The sequence below is a fragment of the Triticum dicoccoides genome, chromosome 4A (genome assembly GCF_002162155.2).
Source record: "Triticum dicoccoides isolate Atlit2015 ecotype Zavitan chromosome 4A, WEW_v2.0, whole genome shotgun sequence".
In the NCBI taxonomy this organism is placed as follows: domain Eukaryota; kingdom Viridiplantae; phylum Streptophyta; class Magnoliopsida; order Poales; family Poaceae; genus Triticum; species Triticum dicoccoides.
The window spans coordinates 582,720,788-582,741,398 of NC_041386.1; the positions used below are offsets into that span (position 1 = coordinate 582,720,788).

Here is a 20,611-nt window from a genome sequence, read left to right on the forward strand (position 1 = left end):
GCTCAGCCCCTCTTATAGCGTTGCTAGTTGCAGGTGAAGATTGAAGGTTGTTCCTTGTTGGATGATTTATTTACTTGTTGGGATATCATTATATTATCTTGTTATATTAATGCATCTATACACTTGGTAAAGGGTGGAAGGCTCGGCCTCTCCCTAGTGTTTTGTTCCACTCTTGCCGCCCTAGTTTCCGTCATATCGGTGTTATGTTCCCGAATTTTGCGTTCCTTACGCGGTTGGGTTATAATGGGAACCCCTTGATATTTCGCCTTGATTAAAGCTTTTCCAGCAATGCCCAACCTTGGTTTTACCATTCGCCACCTAGCCTTTTTTCCCTTGGGTTACCGGAGCCCATGGGTCATCTTATTTTAACCCCCCCCCGGGCCAGTGCTCCCTCTGAGTGTTGGTCCGAACTGAGCTGCCTGCGGGGCCACCTCGGGGAAATTTGAGGGTTGGTTTTACTCGTAGCTAGTCTCATCTGAGTGTGCCCTGAGAACGAGATATGTGCAGCTCCTATCGGGATTTATTGGCACATTCGGGCGGTGCTGGTCTTGTTTTAACCTATCGAAGTGTCTTGAATTACCGAGATACCGAGTCTGATCGGAACGTCTTGGGAGGAGGTCTAGTCCTTCGTTGACCGTGAGAGCTTGTCATGGGCTAAGTTGGGACTCCCCTGCAGGGATTGAACTTTCGAAAGCCGTGCCCGCGGTTATGGGCAAATGGGAATTTGTTAATGTCCGGTTGTAGATAACTTGAACCTCAACTTAATTAAAATGAATCAACTGAGTGTGTTACCGTGATGGCCTCTTCTCGGTGGAGTTCGGGAAGTGGACACGGCGTTGGAGTAATGTTTGCGCAGGTTGTTCTCTAGTTTCTTGCTCGCGCTTTGCCTCCTCTTCTCGCTCTCTTTTGCGAATAAGTTATCCACCATACTTGCTAGTCGCTTGCTGCAGCTCCATATATTTATCTTGCCTTACCTATAAGCTTAAATAGTCTTGATCGCGAGGGTGCGAGATTGCTGAGTCCCTGTGGCTCACAGATTACAATTACACCAGATGCAGGGCCTGATGATTCCGCTCCAGGAGACACATATGAGCTCAAGTGGGAGTTCGACGAAGACTCTCAATGTTACTATGTTTCCTTTCCCGATGATCAGTAGTGGTGCCCAGTTGGGGGTGAACGGGACCGGGTCGCATGTTGGGTTCTCTTTTATTTTGGCGCCGTAGTCGGGCCATGAGTGTTTGGATGATGTAATGTTATTTATGTACTTGATTGATGTGGCGAGTGTAAGCCAGCTATGTTATCTTCTCTTTTATTATCATATTACATGGGATGTTGTGAAGATTGCCTAACTTGCGACATATGCCTTCGATGCGATTATGTCTCTAAGTCGTGCCTCGACACGTGGGAGCTATAGTCGCATCGAGGGTGTTACAGTTAGCTAGCTATTATTAATAGAGAGAAGTGTCCTCTCTTATGTCCGTGCTTGGTCGACGCTACGTACTATACATACGTATAGAGAGGACTAGACATGCTAGCTAGCTAGTAAGCAAACGAAGGAAACAGAAGATCGTCATGAACATATATGCATACAGAGAGAAGTGATATCGACCACCTCTCCTTCTCCGAGAGATTGGTCGAACAATAAGTTCTCGTATATCTATCCAACACTACCGGCTACATATATACAATAATTATCTCTTACAAATATAATCATACGGACTCATGGTCCACATAGTATTCTCCGTCTTCAGCGATCACGTGGTCAAGAAAGAATGCTGTCAATTCCTCTTGAAGTGCTCGCATGCGAGCTGGTGCTAGGAGTTCATCCCGCTTCCGAAACATCTAAGTTGAAGAAGGGGGTCAATACATATATATATATGAATGAATGAAACTCAACACAAATGATGGTAATAAAATAAAATTGTGAATGTTGTTATTTACGTACTTCATATTGTTCGTCAGTGTAGCCCCGCTCACAGGTCGTGTGGCGGATGGACTCGCAAACGTAGTATCCACAGAAATCATTCCCTTGTTCCTACCACAACCACTTTACAAGAAATAGAGGTCAATCAAACTGATAAGCAAGAATGCCAAATCAATAGGAGATGCGCAGAACATGCTACTATAGTACTTACTTTCGGGTGTCTAAATTGCAGCTTCTTCGGGAGTCCTGGAGCTTTTTTGGAGAATTTTTTCCAAACCCTGCCAGACAAAGAAAACAATTACTTGATATATCAGGAAATGAACAAAGTTGCTGATATGGTGGATAATGATCGATTTAACTTACTTCTCGAGCATTTGAGTCATGTCCGCATAGTCTTGGGGATCTTTTCGTCTTGAGTCTAAGACAGTAACTAGTCCCTGCTCAAACTTAATCTCTAGGAGAATATAGTGGTAACTGCACACGCATGCATAACTCATCAATTACATTACTATAACCTTGACTAATATATAAGGGAAACCGAATACGCACAAGACAGTAACACTCACTTGAAGTTGTAAGGAAAGAGTATTATATCTTTGTTTTCATTTATTACCAACGATCGTAGCAAGTTGGCCTCGGTAGCTGCGGCATGAAATTTAACCTGAGTTGCATCTATGAAATATGTGTTAATGAACACAATATCACCGACTTGTCTTTTCTTCAATTCGACGATCTTCAATCTGCATAATATAGTGAGGATGATTATAAATACATGCAATGAAAGAGCTGAGCTATATAGAGAGACTTAATGATAGAAGTAGTACTACTTACAGACAGTAGCAGGTGACCGTTGTTTTATTGAGGGCCAATTGATTGAAAAACTGAAAGAACTCCTCAAATGGAACAGGCAACAATTCAATTCCAACGAGGTCATGCTCCTTTTTAACTTTCACATACAAAGTACTCCTCCCCCCAGAGTCTCTGCAGATTTTCAAGTACCAATCATGCAATCTTCGCATCATCGTTGATAGAGATCTTTCATCTTTGACGAGAGGCTTCCCGTACTCGTATCTTTGTATCTGCACCTCCATGAAATCATAATGTACATCGTCGGGCGGGTAATCTCCAACATTGCTATAACCGAGCACCATCCTCAGATCATTAGCGAGGTTGTCGCTTGGCACCTTGAGCGGGGGGTACGATTGCTTCGCTTGTTCGCCGAGCTGGGCAATTTGTTTCCCAGCTCGTCCTTCTTTCAGCCTTTGATCACTGACAGTACTTCCTGACCGCTCCGCTTCGACAAATTCCTTTCCAATAATGCACTCATAGTTTTCTTTCGGCGGAGACTTGGGTGGTTTTGTCAGGGAAGCCAGAGTGCGCTTCGCTTTCACCGGATCTACATTCTCCTCCGGAGGTGGATGTTTCTTTGCTTTCACCCCTTCAAAGTAGTTCCTCACTTCTTCTCGTGCGATCTCGGCGTTCTTCTCCGGGGTCCTCTAATATGGTAACTTCCCTGGAGTCTTCAGAGAAGGACCGAATCTGTATTTCCTCCCGCCTCTGGCTGTACTACTAGACGCCGGCAGAGCAGACGGAGCGGTTGTATTCTTTACTTGCTTACGAGGCGGAGGAGAAGGACTACAACGCGCCGGAGCAGCCGGAGTGGCGGCAGGTCTCTTCCGCCCTTGCTGACGAGGCGGAGAAGGAGGAGGCTGGCTGCTCGGGCGCGTCGGCGCAGGAGGAGAAGGAGGCGGAGTGCCGCCACGTGCTGGAGAAGGAGCCGGTCGAGTGCCCTGATCGTCACTCGCTGAAGGAGGAGGCGGTGGAGGAGGCAGGGATCCCTGACTCGCCGGAGGAGGAGGCGATGGAGGAGGCGGAGTGTCCTGACTTGCCGGAGGAGGAGGAGGAGGTGGAGGCGTCCAGTTCGGAAGGTTGATGAGCTCCTTCCGCCATACGCATGGAGTCTTCAGAGCAGACCCCAGCCTAGTCTCCCCTTCACCGGTAGGGTGGTCAAGCTGGAGGTCCTCAAATCCCTCCGTTATTTCATCCACCATCACCCTAGCATATCCTTCTAGAATCGGCCGGTAGTGAAAAGTTGCGCCGGGTTCAGTAGGATAAACAGAGCCAACAGCCGCCTTGACCTTCAAATTCATCCATTGCGTCATAAGGTGGCAATTTTGAGACTCCGTGATAGCATCCACGGGATAGCTAGCAGGAGCCGTCAAGGCATGCTCCGGCTGAAGCAGCTCGGTGGAAGCCACGCTGCTTCTTCGCTGAGATGGCGGGATAGCTTCGGGGGAAGCTTCGGCAGTACGTTTGCTGCGATTTGCTTCTCGTTCCTCTACCGCTTGTACCCTTGCTTGCAGCGCCTGCATTTGGGTCTGCTGCAATTTTTTCCTCCTCTCCTGGGATTTGTAACCGTCTGCGTCCGGAAACCCAACCTTTCACGGAATGGAGCCTGGCATGCCTCGTGTCCGTCTAGGGTGCTCAGGAATCCAGAGGGCCATTGTGAGCTCGTCGTTCTCTCTATCTGGAAAGAACGTCCCTTACTGCGCTGCTTCGATATACCGCTTCTATATGCCATGCACGCGGTTATTGCGCGTCCGCTAGAGCCCCTCTATCGATTGCACGCGCTAAAAAGAACAAATTTGTGACGCGGGGTTTGTTTAGCTTGCTCTAAGCAGTGTGGTGGATGTAAAACTCTCGGCGTTGTGACAAATACAAGGCAAAATGTGTTTCTTGTAGTGTACGACTCTATCCCTCGCCCGGCAGGATCCAGCTGTTCCTCATAGTGTCTTCATGTTGTTCTATATGGTTTATCTGCGTTGGTCCTTTTCTTCGCATAGGTGCTCCATTTATTTAACCATCAGCAGTTTGATGGAAGGAGAACAGAAATACTGTACATATAGTAGCTGCTTAAGTTCGACTGACACAAACAGAAAAATACTACACAGTAACCTGAGAAAACAATAATCTGTCACGCATGCATGCGGCCTTAAGGGTCGATTCTTTCACTAACTTGTACTGCCCCAGTCAAAAACGTTCTTATATTTTGTATTTGGACTGTGCTAACGTCCAGTCGACTGGACGTTAAGCAACAGATCCACACGATCGGTGATTAGTAAATCAGCTGCATGTGAGGAGAGCGATTGTGACTTTGCATGCCCAGAAGTGAGCCGCGAGGTGTAGTCACTCCATTTTTAAACATGCATGCATATAACAACAAAACAGATGACATCGGCAAAGATTCTTTCGTAATTTAAACTTTAAAATGTTTTGTAGCTCAAACCGTCGCTCAGATTAAAAACTGCTTTCACATAAAAAAATCGTCGCGGCGAGACCTTCAAAACTAGATCTCATGTTGATATGTTCCAACGACATTTTTTCTAGTACAAAGTTACCACGCGTGTGCTACACAAGTTATCATGTCGGTTGTGTATAACTTATCATGTTGTTTACACATAAATTATCAAGACATAAAAAATAGTTCTTGTAATTTTCCCTTCACATGCACATGGAGGCATGCATTAGAAGGAAAAAAAACTGATGCATCCTGGATTGTACATAAAAAAATTGTCGGTCTCCTCAAAAAATCGTTTTCAAATAAAAAAATCCGTTGCGACAAGACCTAAACCAAATCCCATGTTAATATGTTCTGACAACTTTTTTGTTTGCAAGTTATCAGGCCTAGGCCAAGAAAGTTATGAGCTCTCATGTTCGTATATTATCATGATTTTTACACTTGATTTATCGTGATACGTTCTTAATTATTTTTCTCAGGACAAAGTTATTGCGGTGTTTGTGCATGAGTTACCACACTTGTCATCTGTACATTACCACGCTATTTACACATAAGTTATCGATCATATGTTTCAAACAACTTCTCCTCCCCATGGGGTCAAAGTTACCGTGGTGTTTGTCTGTAAGTCGGGTCTGCGGTTCGTATATTATCATGTTTACATAGAAGTTACTGGTGCATATTTTTAACAACCTTTTCCACCGGGTTAAAAAGTTAGCACGTTGTTTGTACTTTAGTTATCATGTCTATGGTGCACATATTACCATGTTATTTCCACAAAATTTACCAAGGGTATGGTTTCAAACAAAAAACTCTCTTGGTAAAAGTTCTTCGTGATGTTTGTGCGTAAATTACCATGTCCGCAATGAGTATATTAACATGCTATTTCCATGGAAATTATAGGGGGTATTGGTATCGACAACTACTTTTTCTCTTGATCAAACTTACCACGGTGTTTTTGCGTGAGTTATCACGCCGAGGTGTGTATATTACCATGCTATTTAGGTAGAAGTTATCGGGGTATGTTTTCCACAACTTTTTCACCCGGTTAAAAAAGTAAACACGACATTTGTATGTGAATAATCAACTCTACGATGCATACATTAGCATTTTATTTACGCGTAAGTTATCAGAAATGTTCTCAACAACTTTTTTCTCTTGGGTCAAAATTATCACGGTGTTTGTACATAATCTATCAGGTTTGTGGTGTGTAAATTATCATGCTTCTTACACATAAGCTACGAGGGGATGGTTTCAAACAACTTTTTTCCCTCGCGTAAAAGCAAACAGTGTTTGTGCATGAGTTATCAGGTCTGGGATGTGTAAATTATAATGCTATTTACACATAAGCTACCGGGGGTGTATTATACCGCATGTAGCCCATGTTGATAACTATAGTCTATCTAGCATGGTAACTACGTAATAACCATGTTGATAACTATAGTACATCTAAGCCGATAACTACATAGTAACCATGTTGGTAACTATAGTACATCTAGCCCGGTAACTACATAATAACCATGTTGTGGGATGGTGCATCTTGTCCATTCTTCAAAAGTTAGATGCGGCAGGACAGACGTTGGAGATTCCTAATCTACTCAATCCCTCTCAAATCAAGTGCACACTAAAGTATCGTTTTCAGAAATCAAATCATTGATTGAACATTTTTTCTCGATCTAAGATTATTTCCTATGAATCCTCGTCATCGCATGTTTACGTAAAGATAAATACGAATAAGAAAGAAATAGGGGGCGAGAGAGTGATGGAGATTCCTCAAAGAAAAGAGAAAAAGAAAACATCGTGGAATGGTCAAAAGAGTCTAATTGAGCTGGCTAGTAAGTGTTTCACGTAAGCTGCTTGCTGTGGGTTCGAATCCTATATCGAGAATCATTTTTCTTGACTAAAAAAATCCCTGTAAATAGGGTCTACCAATAGATCTAGCGCACAGAAAAAATCATGATGGATCCAATCCAGAGAGAAAATCACGAACATCAACGTTTCAGGGAAGTCTTTCCACTAAATGCGCCATCACATTAGCAACTTCTTCAGATTTGTAATCTCAAAAAAAGATCTACTACGCATTAAATTAAGAGATTTCACAGTTTTAACAACTACGATGTCTGGGTGAGATGGTTAGTGTGGTGGCGTGCCGATAGGACGTCGGGGGTTCGATTCTTGTCCACACCCCTTTCTTTTTCTCGCTTCGAAGCTGTTGTTAACTGCCGTTCAATTCGGAATGAACGAGATCCAGATCGTTCGGATCTGATGCAAACTGCTAGTCGGCAGGAATTTAGCATTCTCGTTTGTATTTTGAGATGGAGGGAGTAGAATATAAGCTGGAATAAATTACCCGCTGCCTAGCTTATTTTAGAAGCCTAAGTTTTTTTTAGAATCCTACTAATTAAGATTTGGTTAGTAGGCTTTTAAGCAGCAAAATTTATACTATATAAAGCCGAAAAAGCCACCAAAGAACTGGCCCTAATAATAATCGACAAAGCTAAATTCCTGCCGACTGGAAATCTGCAATAGGTCCGAACGCCTCATGCACCGTCGGATCCGCATCCTGCGGCCACCTTCTCCACCGCATCTATCCCTTTCCCCACCGTATCTCTCCCTTCTCCCCACCAGTGTCCCCTTCCCCCGTGCTAGATCCACTTCCTTCCCGCGGCGAATCCACCTTCTCCTGCTCCCCAAGATCTTCCATCCACACCATGAAGGAAATGGAGGAGGTTGACCTCACCATGGTCGGGTGGTGGTGATGATGGAGCAGCCATCAGGAAGCTGTAGTGCCTCCCGTTCTTCAACGGCGTGAGCGAACCCATGGGACATCGACAGGGGCGATGTTTTTCCGCACGGGCAGGTGGTGCATGTAGTCATCGGGATTTATCATTCCCGCAGCCCTCAATGCCCACGGCGGAGGCACCTTCTCCTCGAACCTCCGGTGTGCCCTTCAAGGGAGCCCGACTCGTACAGGTACATCCACAACGCCTCTGTCGTCGCCCGCTTCCTCCCCGACCTGCTGCTCCCCTCTCAGGTGCGTTTGTGGTGTTCGTCTCAATTCTTTGGCATGGGGGAGGTGTTGCGGTGAAGCACGAGTATCAACAGGGAGCAGTGTGTGCGTGTGCGGCTCTCCATTGTCAGGCGCAGGGATGATGGGCAGAAATGACATCGAATAGCTGCTCTCTATGACCCCTTCCTCGACCTCTCACTGATGTTGGTCACTAGTGAGTCTCAATCCATCTTTTTTTGCAAGAACATATGTGCACTAAACATGCTTGTTGAAATGACCAGTGTTCATGACTACCCAATTATCACTTCCTTTGTTGCTTCACGTTGTGTGGTTGTGACTGTTGAAACCTCAGTCTGTTACATCAGAAAACAGAGGATGTTTCATACATGCCTTTCAGCTAATCAGCCACATACACAAAGAGAAAATATTAATCAGTTATAGTGATGTCCACCATATGTAGCAACAGCTTGCTTGTCATCCACTGTGTCTTCCTATTTTCCTTAGTTTGTTGAGGAAGAAGAGAAACCCGGTCCTTCGAAGAAAGTGCTTTTTTTGTGGGATTAGTGTGTATGGTGTATCCAGTGCTTGGTATTTGCTAGTGTAGCGACACACAAAAATAGTTACCATCTTGTGGTTTATAGTTTCCACCATGGCACCGGTGTGTTTATCAACATGGTTTAGCAGTGACCACGGTCAACGGGGCATCTTGTGTGCTATGAGATATTTTTTAGCAGTGTTGAAGATCATGTGTGTTTGCAAAAATAATGTTTCTTAGGTGTAGATTTTTTTTGTGTGGCTCAGTGCATGCCCAACGCACTAGGTTCTTAAAGACATGAAGATGAAGCAAGCTTGCTTCACAATCTGATTTGTTTAACTATTTCTTTGTAGTTGTACAAACATTTTTTGGTAACGCTCATATAATATGATGAGTCACTCTATTTCTCTTTCCTTGGCACATACATCAATTTCGACTAGATCACAATCATGTACCGTGCATTTTCCATATCCCAATGGCCAAACAAAGGAAATTGATGGCTGTTGCAAACATGGATGAATCACAAAAGAAGCGCAAGGCACCAGCGGTGGTGAGTGTATAACTCATGTTATGTTAGCCTGTTTAACTCATTTATTTACGACATGGTAGCTCAAACTGTTTTTCTTGATAAGTTATATTGCTTCGGCCTGATAACTTATGGTGTGTCAGCATGTTTAACTTGACTGCTTCAGCACTCATATTTTACTTCAACTTGATAGCTTGTACAACTTGAGTCAGATAACTATGCTATGTCAGCCTGATAACTTTTAGTGCGTCAGTATGAGAATATCCGCTTTGTTAACCTATTTAACTCATTTTGTGTTTAATATGGTGACTTAAACATTGTTTCTACCTCATAATCCATACTGATTTAGCCTGATAAGTTATAACATGTCAGCATGTTTGATTCGAACCACTTTCAACCTGATAACTTATGCTACTTGATCCTGATAATATTTTTTAGCATGTCAGCATGATAACATTCACTTTCTTAGCATGTTTAACTCATTCTATTTTTAGTATGGTAACTTAAATTGCTTCTACTTGATAATCCATACAGCCTGGTAAATTATACCGTTTCAGCAGGTTCAACTCGAACCGCTTTCAACACTTTTATTTTACTTCAACCCGATAACTTATGTTACTTGGGCCTAATAACTTATAGTATGTTAGTGATAACTTATAGTGTGTCTGCACAATAACTCACATTCTGTTAGCCTTTTTTCAACATGGTAATTTAATTGTTTCTACCTGATAATTCATGCTACTGTTGCATGTGTGGGTGGTGCTCCATTTCCAGGCGTAGTGGTGGTGGGCGGAGGAGAAGCTATTCTCTGAAGGAGGGCATCAGCAGCATGCTCAACACCCACGTCTCCATCCTCGACCTCTCTCTCAGGTTTTTGTCATGAATGAGACTTGATCCTTTCTGTAAGGGCATTTTTGTACCACAAATGCTTCCTGAAATGATGAAGTGAGCATGACTACTTGGCAATCACTTTTCCTTTGCTGATTTTTTCACCTCACATGGATGTGGCTGTGCCAAAAGCTCAAATTGCTTCAACAAAAATAATAGGGGGTTGTTCCTTTGACAACCGCCTTGAGTTACTCGACAAACTGTACAAATCAGAAATTGACGACACGACGCAATAACTTGGTTGTGATCATTGTTCTGTTTAGTTTGTTTAGGAAGAAGAGGCATTCCACTGTTTGGTAGTGTTTTATTTTGTGTGCAAGATGGACCATGTACAAGTGTCCATGATCCATTAAAAGTGTAGGATTTACGACCTCCACTGATTATGATTAACAAACAACATTTATATTTCTATTCCCTGTTGTCGTATGATACTTTTGTTTTGTGTTATTGGAAATTAGGGGTATGGAGTAAGGTTGAGGAAAATGATTATACGAGGTTTCTTTCTGGACCAGCTGTGTTGTTCTTTGTTTCCTGATTTTGTGGTAATGTTTTAGCCTATTAACTTATACTATGTTTAGCCTGGTGGCTTCTAGTGTGCCAGCGTGATAACACTCAACATGTATTGAAATTCGCATCACTTTGCTTAGCAAAATCTGTATGATTTTGTTTGTAATGTGTTAGCCTGCTTGACTCTTTTTTCAGCATGGCATCTAAACTGTTTATCTTGACAATTCATATTTTTAACTCGAATTTGTTTCAACTCAGCTTGAGCCCGATAACTTATTCGATGTTAGTCTGGTAGCTTTCTACTGTGTCAGCATAATAACACTCACTTTGATAGCATGTTTTAACTCATTTTATTTTTCAGCATGGTAATTCAATTGTTTCTACCTGATAATTCATACGTTTTTGGCCTGATAATTATACCATGTGTAGTAGTTTAACTTGATCTGCTTTGAACACTTTAACTTTATGTTCAACCTGATAACTTATGCAACTTGATGCTGATAAATTATAATATGTCAGCATGATAGGCCGTGATGTGTCAGAATGGTTAACCCGGACTGCTTTTTTCAGCAATCATATTTTTACTTCATCTTGATGACTTATGCAGCTTGAGCCCGATAACTTATAATATACTCTGTATCACCCTGATAAGTTCAAGTATGTGGGCATAATAACAACCAATTTTGTTAGATTGGTTAATTCATTTTTTTTCAGAATGGTACCCTAAACAATTTTTACCTGATAATCCATACGTTTTTGGCCTGATATATTATATTGTGTGTAGCAATTTAACTTGTTCCACTTTCAATACTTAATTTTTTTACTTTCAACCTGCTAACTTATGTAACTTGAGGCTGATAGTTATAATATGTCAGCCTGATAAGTTGTGATGTGTACGAATGATTAACGAACTACTTTTCAACACTCATGTTTTTACTTCCACTTGATTATTCCTAGGATGTCATGATAACAATCACTTTTATTTCCCTATTTAACTCATTTTGTTTTTTAGTGTGGCAACTCCAATTTTGTTTCCCCATGATAATTCATATTGATTTAGCTTGATAAATTACATTGTGTCAGCATGTATAACTCTAACGCTTTCAACACTTATAATTTTACCTCAACCAAATAACTTATTTAACTTGAGCCTGATAAATATAAAATGTCAGCGTGATAACGTGTGATGTGTTACAATGTTTAACTCGGACTGCTTTCAACACTCATGTTTTACTTCATCTTGATGACATAGGCAGCTAGAGCCTGATAACTTCAAGTATTTCAGCATGATAACAACCATTTTTTTGTTAGCTTGGTTAATTGAATCTATGTTTTTCAGCATGGCATACTACCTGATAATTCATATTGTTTTTAGCCTGATAAATTATACCGTGTGTACAGTTTAATTTGATCTGCTTTCAACAATTTATTTTTACATTCAACATGAGAGAGCTTTATGCAACTTGATAACTTATATAGTGCCCGAATGTTTAACTCACACTCTCTTAGCTTGTTCAACTCATTCTTTTTTTCCAGCATGGTAAGTTAAATTGGTTCTACCTGATAATTCATACTGCTTCGGCCTCATAACTCACACTGCTTCGGCCTAATAACTTATAGTATGTCAGCATGCTTAACTCTACCCCTGTGATTTTGTGGTGACATGCATATGTGACCATATCTCTAGGTTTATCGGATGTCCCCGAAGGGACAACATGGGCGACCATATCTCTAGGTTTAGGAAGAATTTTACATAGTTAGCAGATTGATTATGCTAAATTATCGCCATGGCATGACGCAGGTTACCCAGCTTGCTAGGTAGCAGCAAAAACACTACAGTAGTGATGTAGTTACGTGGGTGGTTGTGGTAATATCTAGTATTCGAATTGATAATTGTCCATGAGTAGTTCAAACAACCGATGTAATGTTGCCAGTAAAAAAACATATGAACAATATGGGTAACTCGGGTAACTCTTTACAGAATCAAGTGATAACATTCGACCTATAGAAGTCATTGAAACATTGCCAAAAACTTCTAGTTTAATTTGATGCCTGATAAGTCCGGTGTGAATAGGTTGATAACTTATGTAGCTTATGCATATGCATGGTAACTTTTGACAAAAAAAACATCGGAACATACCAACATGGGATCTAGTTTCGAAGATCTCGTCGTGACAATTTTTTTATGTGAAAACAATTTTTCAATCGGATCAACGGTTTGAGCTACAAAACATTTTAAAATATGAATTTCATAGGAATCTTGGCTGACGTCAGCAATTTTGTCTTGTTCATAACTAGTACTGGTGAGCGAATGCATGCAAACTTGCGCTGGAAATGGCATCGCATGCTGGCAGGGGGCAATCGTTCAGTAATGAAACAAAAGACCGGGTTTACGATCGTGTGGATCTAATGCTTAGCGTACAGTCGACTGTTTGTTAGTCGCGTCCAATAATAATTACTTGGTTGGCTTGTAGTAGGCAATGGCAGTGTAGTAGGTCTGCAGCACGGTCAAGCCTAGCAAGACCGCGGAGGCGACGAGGGAGGTGGTCACCCAAGGGTTGGTCACCAGAGCGGCACGCCACCTGGGCCATCTCCCTCTGTGGTACCTCACGACCTCCTCCATCACGTCGGCCAGGTGGTTGCGGTTGGCCGAGGTGCGTGCCTCAGCGCAGAGGCGGCTGAAGAACCCCGTGGCGGCGTATTTCCTCTCGTCGTTCATGCGGTTCACGAGCACCCCGCTCTGGTGGAGGAGGCGCACGTCCTCGTCCGTCTTGAGGAGGCAGTCCATGAGGATGGCGTACGTGGTGATGCGGCCCGGCGTGAACGGGTAGGTCTGCTCAAATGCGATCAGGTTCCGGAACAAGGCCTCGCTGTAGTCGAATAGCTTCAGCGGCGGGATCTCCAGGACGCCTCGGTGGAACTTCACGTCGAGGAAGCTGGTGGCGGTGCCATCATCGCGTGCACGGATCCGAACGCCAGCCGCGTCCAGATCCTCGGCGCTCGGCGCCCACCATGTTAGGTCTGGCGGCAGTGCGGACTTTCTCTGCGGGGGGCCCTGGCCGCGGGTGGAGTCACGGTGCCAAGGCGAGGAGCGGGCGAGGTCGATGGAGAGGTAGAACAGGTGGAGGAGGTGGTGCACGTCGTGCCTGGCGATGGGCGAGGCATGCATCGGGCGAGGATGGAACGAGCTAAATAGCTGGAGGCCACCGTAGAGGAGGATGTCGTTGTCACCGTCACGCTCACCATCATAGCTGTTGCTCTTGCTCTTTCTCCCCAGGTGCTTGAACAGCTTCTGAATGACGAAGAAGGGAACCTGGTTTCCAAGCACAAGTAGGTCGCGCTTCACGGTTCCCCAGACCCATTTCCGGCCGATTAGCTGGGCCCAGTCATCGTCCTCGTCGTTTCCTTCCCCGGAAGATCTTTTGGCCATTCGGGTGTACTTGAGCAGGCGTTGGAGGATGAAGCAGCCGTCGAGAAGCACATTCGTCGCCAGCTCCTCGTCGCTCGTGTCCTTGGAGGACGACATTCTGTTGTAGGAGGCACGAATTCACGGCAGGAGCCGCGTCATCGTGTCCATGCATTCGCGAAGCAGCGGCTCGTGTACCGCCGGCGACCAGGCCTCTGACTCCGATGTCCCGGCAGCAGCAGGTGGGTGCAGGCCCCCTACGATGAACTTGCGGATGCAGCACCACTTGTAGTGCTCCAGCCGGGCCATCCTGTCCGTTTTGCGCTTGCTGTCGAAGAGCGGGCCGATGCAGACAACCTTGGGGATGTAGGCGCCATTGCTGCCCTCGGTGAGCTCCTCGGGGACCTTGCAGATGCTTGGCGGATCTGCGAACCGTTCAGGAATCGCTATGCTCACATTCTCCACAGTCTTCAGGAGTTCCCCGACGCTCTCCTCCTTCTGTCGGTGGTTCTCCTCTTCATCAACTGATCATTTGATGATCCGTGCATGCAGATAGCCAGTAGAGGTCATTAATGGTTGCAAATGTGACACCAAGTCACTAAGGCTGGTCGTATCATAAGCAGTACCATATCATAACCGGTATCATGCATGTCAATTAGACTTTTTGAATGATGTGGCATACAATTAAATGAGAAGAGAGATGATGTGGTCATATCATGATACTGTATTATATTAAATGTTATACTACTTTGCGCCATGCATGACAATTAATAAGACAACCTAAGATACTAACTTATGATACTATGCATTACAGAAGTAGTATCATATACTAGTATCATGCATACAATCAGCTTAACTACAGCAAAATATGCATTCAAGATTACATTTTGATTACTTCGAAGGTAGTAATCTCGGAATGAATTATTACATACCCTGCACTTTGGCTCATGGAAGAAGAGGTATCGGTTCATCAATGTCAAATAATTCTTCTGCAAAGCACATGGCATGAGAGTGAATAAGGTCGCATTCGTCGAGGGTGAGAGCCTGGTACTAAAAATTAATCTATATCAATATAAAAAGACTTAAATGGGCAGATCCAAACCATCTTGACCGTCAAATCATGTTATCTAGCGGTTCAAATCGCTCCAATGTTCAGTACCAAACACGTTTAACGCTCTAATTACCCACCACTTCCATTGGTTATAAACATGTTTTGACTCAACGCTATCCCTTGAAATCTGCCATGTAATTAATATCTTACCATTCCCGTGAAAAAGTAATTGATATCTTACCAAATACCAACGTGCAACAGATATATCTTACCTAATATAACATGCAACTAATATCCTACCTAATATAAACGTGCATTGCATGTACATTATTACTAGTAATATAAAAAGGATGTGTAAAATTTACAAAAGTATCTTTTATTGGTCATATCTACGCCGATAGTCCTGACGACGGCCATTCAAATATGCTTTTCTATTATTTTTTAATTTTAAATCATTATTTGTTTCAATTTTTTAAAATTTCATTAATTCAAACATGACTTACCTAAACTGAAACATATGTGAAGTATATATCAATTTGGGGTAAAAATTCCACAGATTATGAATATCCACTTTGTGTCTGTTTTTGAATAGGTTAAAAAAGTGACCTTGTGTACTTTTGCAAATAGGTCATTATACTTTGTAAAAATCACAAGTACTTCATACCTGCATGGATTTTGACAAACTTTATATGTTCTTAGATCAAAATGTTAAAAGGATTCTGTTGGTATACTATGTTTTCAAATATGAAAACTAACTGAAATCATGTTTGCTTCAAATTGCGTTGAAAATGGCGGGCATGACCGTTCTATGTAGGGGTGGAATCTTGCATAACTTTTGTTCGATATCTGACGACGTAGCTACTTGTGTACATAAAAAAATACTTTTGAAAGAAAATCATAATCAAACTATGAGGCAACTCTAGTTCGAATTTGACCCGGTTCTTGCTGAATCAGCTGAAATCTGTCAATTTGAATACAGGTGGATGGGGACCTTTTGAGTGGCAACCATTTGGTTATTTGTACATAAAGTGTGGTCTAATATTTCCGAAAATTGATGTGGTACAATTTTGCAACAAATTTTTGTAGGTTCTTCGAAAAAACACATTGTTGGCACTCTGAAAATGAAAAATAATTTTTGTGCACAAAGAAAAAAAAACTTCATTCGTTAACATTTATTTGTCATTCTAAGATGCACATTTGTCCACAATATGAGATAATCTGAACAAACTATGGCATGAATGTGGCCATAACATTGGTCATTCGGCTTGAAAGCCATAAATCTTTATACATGATAGCTTATTTCTGAGAACCCTTTTTTAAAATAATTGTTGCATTTAAAGTTTATATTTTTCTAGCAAATAGGTCACATATAATGACACAATACGAATCTTTTTATTTTTTTGAATTTCTTATGCCGATTTCAAAATGCTTTCAAAATGGCGGGCACGACCGTTCGTATTTAGGGATGGAATCTTGTAAAACTTTTGTTGAATCTCGGATGAAAAAGCTACTTGTGTACCTATGAGGCATGAGGAAACTATGAGGCATCTTTAGTTTAAATTTGACCGGGTTCCTACTAAGTCGGCAGCAATCTGTCAATTTGGCGAGAGGTGGGTGAAAACCTTTTGAGTGGCAACCATTGGGTTATTTGTACATAAAATATGGTCTAATATTTCTGAAAAATCATGTGCTCCAATTTTACAACAAAGTTTCTGTAAATTCTTTACACAAAAAACCTTTTTTGGCACTCGAAAAATGAATCTTTTTGGGCAAAAAATTGCAAACTCCCTCCGTCGACATTGTCTGATATTCCAAGATGCACACTTGTACACAATATAAGTTCATTTAAACAAACTATACCATTAATGTGGCCATAACAATGGTCATTTGATTTAAAAGTCATGAATCTTCATATATGATAACTCTTTTCTGAGAACATTTTTTAAAACAATTGTCGTATTTCGTGTTTATTATTTTTTTCTTGTAAATAGGTCACATATAATGACATAATGCGAAGGTTTTTCATTTTTAACTTGTTATTACAATTTAAAAATGCATTCCAAATGCCAGGCATGACCGTTTGTAACTAGGGGTGGAATATTACAAAAAATATATTGGATCTATAATGAAATAATTACTTGTGTAGTTGAAAATGATTTAAAAAAAAATCGTGAGCAAACTATGATGCAACTCTAGTTCAAATTTAACCTAGTTACTTCTAAATCGGAAGAAACCTGCCAATTTGACAAACCTTTTGAGTGGCAACCATTTGTTTATTTACACAGGCAATGTGGTCTAATATTTTTGAAAATTGTTGTGCTCCAATTTTGCTACAAATTTTGGTAGGTTCTTAAAAAACTTATTTTTAGCACCCAATATTTTTTATGCAAAGAAAATGAAAACTTTCTTGGTCAACATTGTTTGACATTCCAAGATGCACACCTGTACACAGTATGAGATCATTTGAACAAACTTCCTTTGTTGAATCATGTCTTTATAATTGTATTTGTAAATTGCTAGCCTTTTTGGCTATTTATTTTGGTTCTCGTCAACTTGTGGATGGCAAAAGATTGCCACTAGAGCTCCCAAGCAACGCCTCATGGCAAACCTAAGACGGCGATGGCATAGATGGATGTCGGCGTAGGTTTGCCACATGGCGCTGGCAAATACAGGCCCATGTCCGGACGGCGGCAGATGGACGGTGCTGTCTATTTTCTTTGCCAACAAGTACCTATGTTGACGGGGATTCTATGCCGAGGGCTAGCCGACTAATGCTGAGAGAATCGGAGCCGGCGGTTGTATGCTAACGGCCACCATCGGCATAGGTTTATGCCTACGGCTTTGGGCCGTCGGCATAAAAAAGATTCCAGTAGTGCTTGGCGGAATTCGGCAGAAGCCACTAATCAAGGTAACTGGTATGTATATGAGGCTTCCCTAAAAACAGTTTCTATATGAGGCCTGCAATTTGGCGGAATGTTGTGGGCTGCGGGCGTTTTAACACTTTCCAATCTTTCCAATTTGGCGAAGACATGTTTTAACACTCATAACCATAATTTGTGCTCTTGTGGCCATGCTATGCATATCTTGGACTCTTAGTAACGCAACGGCTTCAAGTAGTAATATAAAAGAGACTATTGCATCCTTAAATAAATAAATAAAAGAGACTATTGGGATAATCCTCTAAATAGCAATCCCTGTTATCCCATCCACCTACTCACACAAGAGCCCTTGTTAGGTCATCTCATATTCATGGGATTCGCCTATTGGATCTTCCATCAAAGATTGTTTGACATCGCAAGAAAAACAATACAAAAAACATAACATATTTGAGTGGATTGAAGAATTTCCTGCAAAACATAGTGCAAACGCAGTCTTTAGGAAGAAATTTCTAAGAACGTTTTCTTAGTTGAAATTTCTAAGAACTCTAATTCTATGAATAACGGCATACATAAAAAAATCAAAAGGAAAAAGTACTGTGAATTCCCTTTGAAAAATGAGCTGTTAAACTGAGTAGAATGATACTTACGTCCTCCACCCCACATATCTTGATCTTGATAGTAACTGGTACGTGTATCCCCAACGACTAGAACAGGCAATGGAGTTTATGTCTCCTGCTGTAATTGGAGTGAAACTATGCGTACATATATAGAGAGTAGAGATGGCGAGCTCGCGTGTAGAATAAATTCTTTCCTTGCTGATAACAAAGTGCACAGGTGCTAAAGACCATGGAATATATTATTAGCCTTGTTGACACGGAAGGTCTTTGCTTAAAGAAACAGATAGAGGTGTGTCACAAAACCCGCAGAAAAAAGAAGAGAAAAGAACACGTGAACACCAAGCTTTTTAGGCGTTTCTTTTTTCCTTTTCAACGTCCACTGCATCTAGGAAGCTCATGTTGCATTTGGATCGCTCCTCGCTTGCCAGGAGCAACAAGACAACACACTAGGGGGCCGTCGTGTCGGCGAGGATTTTTCTTTTTTTGCTTTAAAAATAAGTAAAATACACCACATGTCCTAAAACTAATTAAGGGGTGTTAAGATAGTCTTTCTATGTTGTGATTCAAATTTAAGTATAAAGACAAATGCTAACTTCTGACGAGCGAGCGAAGCGAAGCCCGTAGCCAGGAGCACTGGTAGAAAAAGGGCCTATTGTCCCGGTTCGTAAGGGCCTTTTGTCCTGGTTTCTGAACCGGGACTAAAGGGTCGGTACTAATGCCCTGTCCCTTTAGTCCCGGTTCAATCCAGAACCGGGACTGATGGGCCTCCATGTGGCATGTGCGCGGAGCCCAGGCAGGAGACCCTTTGGTCCCGGTTGGTGGCACCAACCGGGATCAATAGGCATCCACGCGTCAGCATTTCTGTGGCTGGGGTTTTTGTTTTTTTAAAGGGAGGGGTTTTGTGGGGTTAATTTAGGTGTTTCATATATTGTGTTAGCTAGCTATAATTAATAGAGAGAGGTGTCCTCTCTTATGTCCGTGCTTGGTCGACGCTACGTATTATACATACGTATAGAGAGGACTAGACACGCTAGCTAGCTAGTAAGCAAACGAAGGAAACAGAAGATCGTCATGAACATATATGCATACAGAGAGAAGTGATATCGACCACCTCTCCTTTTTCGAGAGATTGGTCGAACAACAAGTTCTTGTATATCTATCCGACACTACCAGCTACATATATACAATAATTATCTCTTACAAATATAATCATACGGACTCATGGTCCACATAGTATTCTCCGTCTTCAGCGATCACGTGGTCAAGAAAGAATGCCGCCAATTCCTCTTGAATTGCTCGCATGCGAGCTGGTGCTAGGAGTTCATCCCGCTTCCGAAACATCTAATTTGAAGAAGGGGGTCAATACATATATATATATATATATATATATATATATATATATATATATATATATATATATATATATATATGAATGAATGAAACTCAACACAAATGATGGTAATAAAATAAAATTGTGAATGTTGTTATTTACGTACTTCATATTGTTCGTCAGTGTAGCCCCGCTCACAGGTCGTGTGGTGGATGGACTCGCAAACGTAGTATGCACAGAAATCATTCCCTTGTTCCTGCCACAACCACTTTACAAGAAATAGAGGTCAATCAAACTGATAAGCAAGAATGTCAAATCAATAGGAGATGCGCAGAACATGCTACTATAGTACTTACTTTCGGGTGTCTAAATTGCAGCTTCTTCGAGAGTCCTGGAGATTTTTTGGAGAATTTTTTCCAAACCCTGCCAGACAAAGAAAACAATTACTTGATATATCAGGAAATGAACAAAGTTGCTGATGTGGTGGATAATGATCGATTTAACTTACTTCTCGAGCATTTGAGTCATGTCCGCATAGTCCTGGGGATCTTTTTGTCTTGAGTCTAAGATGGTTACTAGTCCCTGCTCAAGCTTAATCTCTAGGAGAATATAGTGGTAACTGCACACGCATGCATAACTCATC

The 20,611-nt window shown here is 41.9% G+C and overlaps 1 protein-coding gene across 1 annotated transcript; it reads right to left on the minus strand.

Moving 5' to 3' along the window:
- Positions 1 to 12,960: 12,960 nt before the first annotated feature.
- On the minus strand, positions 12,961 to 15,089 carry LOC119289200 (UPF0481 protein At3g47200-like). Its single transcript, XM_037568582.1, has 2 exons — positions 15,024 to 15,089; positions 12,961 to 14,615 (listed from the first exon to the last, which is right to left on the minus strand). Exon 2 carries the CDS (start codon positions 14,209 to 14,211, stop codon positions 13,141 to 13,143), a length of 1,071 nt encoding a protein of 356 aa, XP_037424479.1. The 5' UTR covers positions 14,212 to 14,615; positions 15,024 to 15,089; the 3' UTR covers positions 12,961 to 13,140.
- Between the last annotated feature and the right edge of the window lie 5,522 nt (positions 15,090 to 20,611).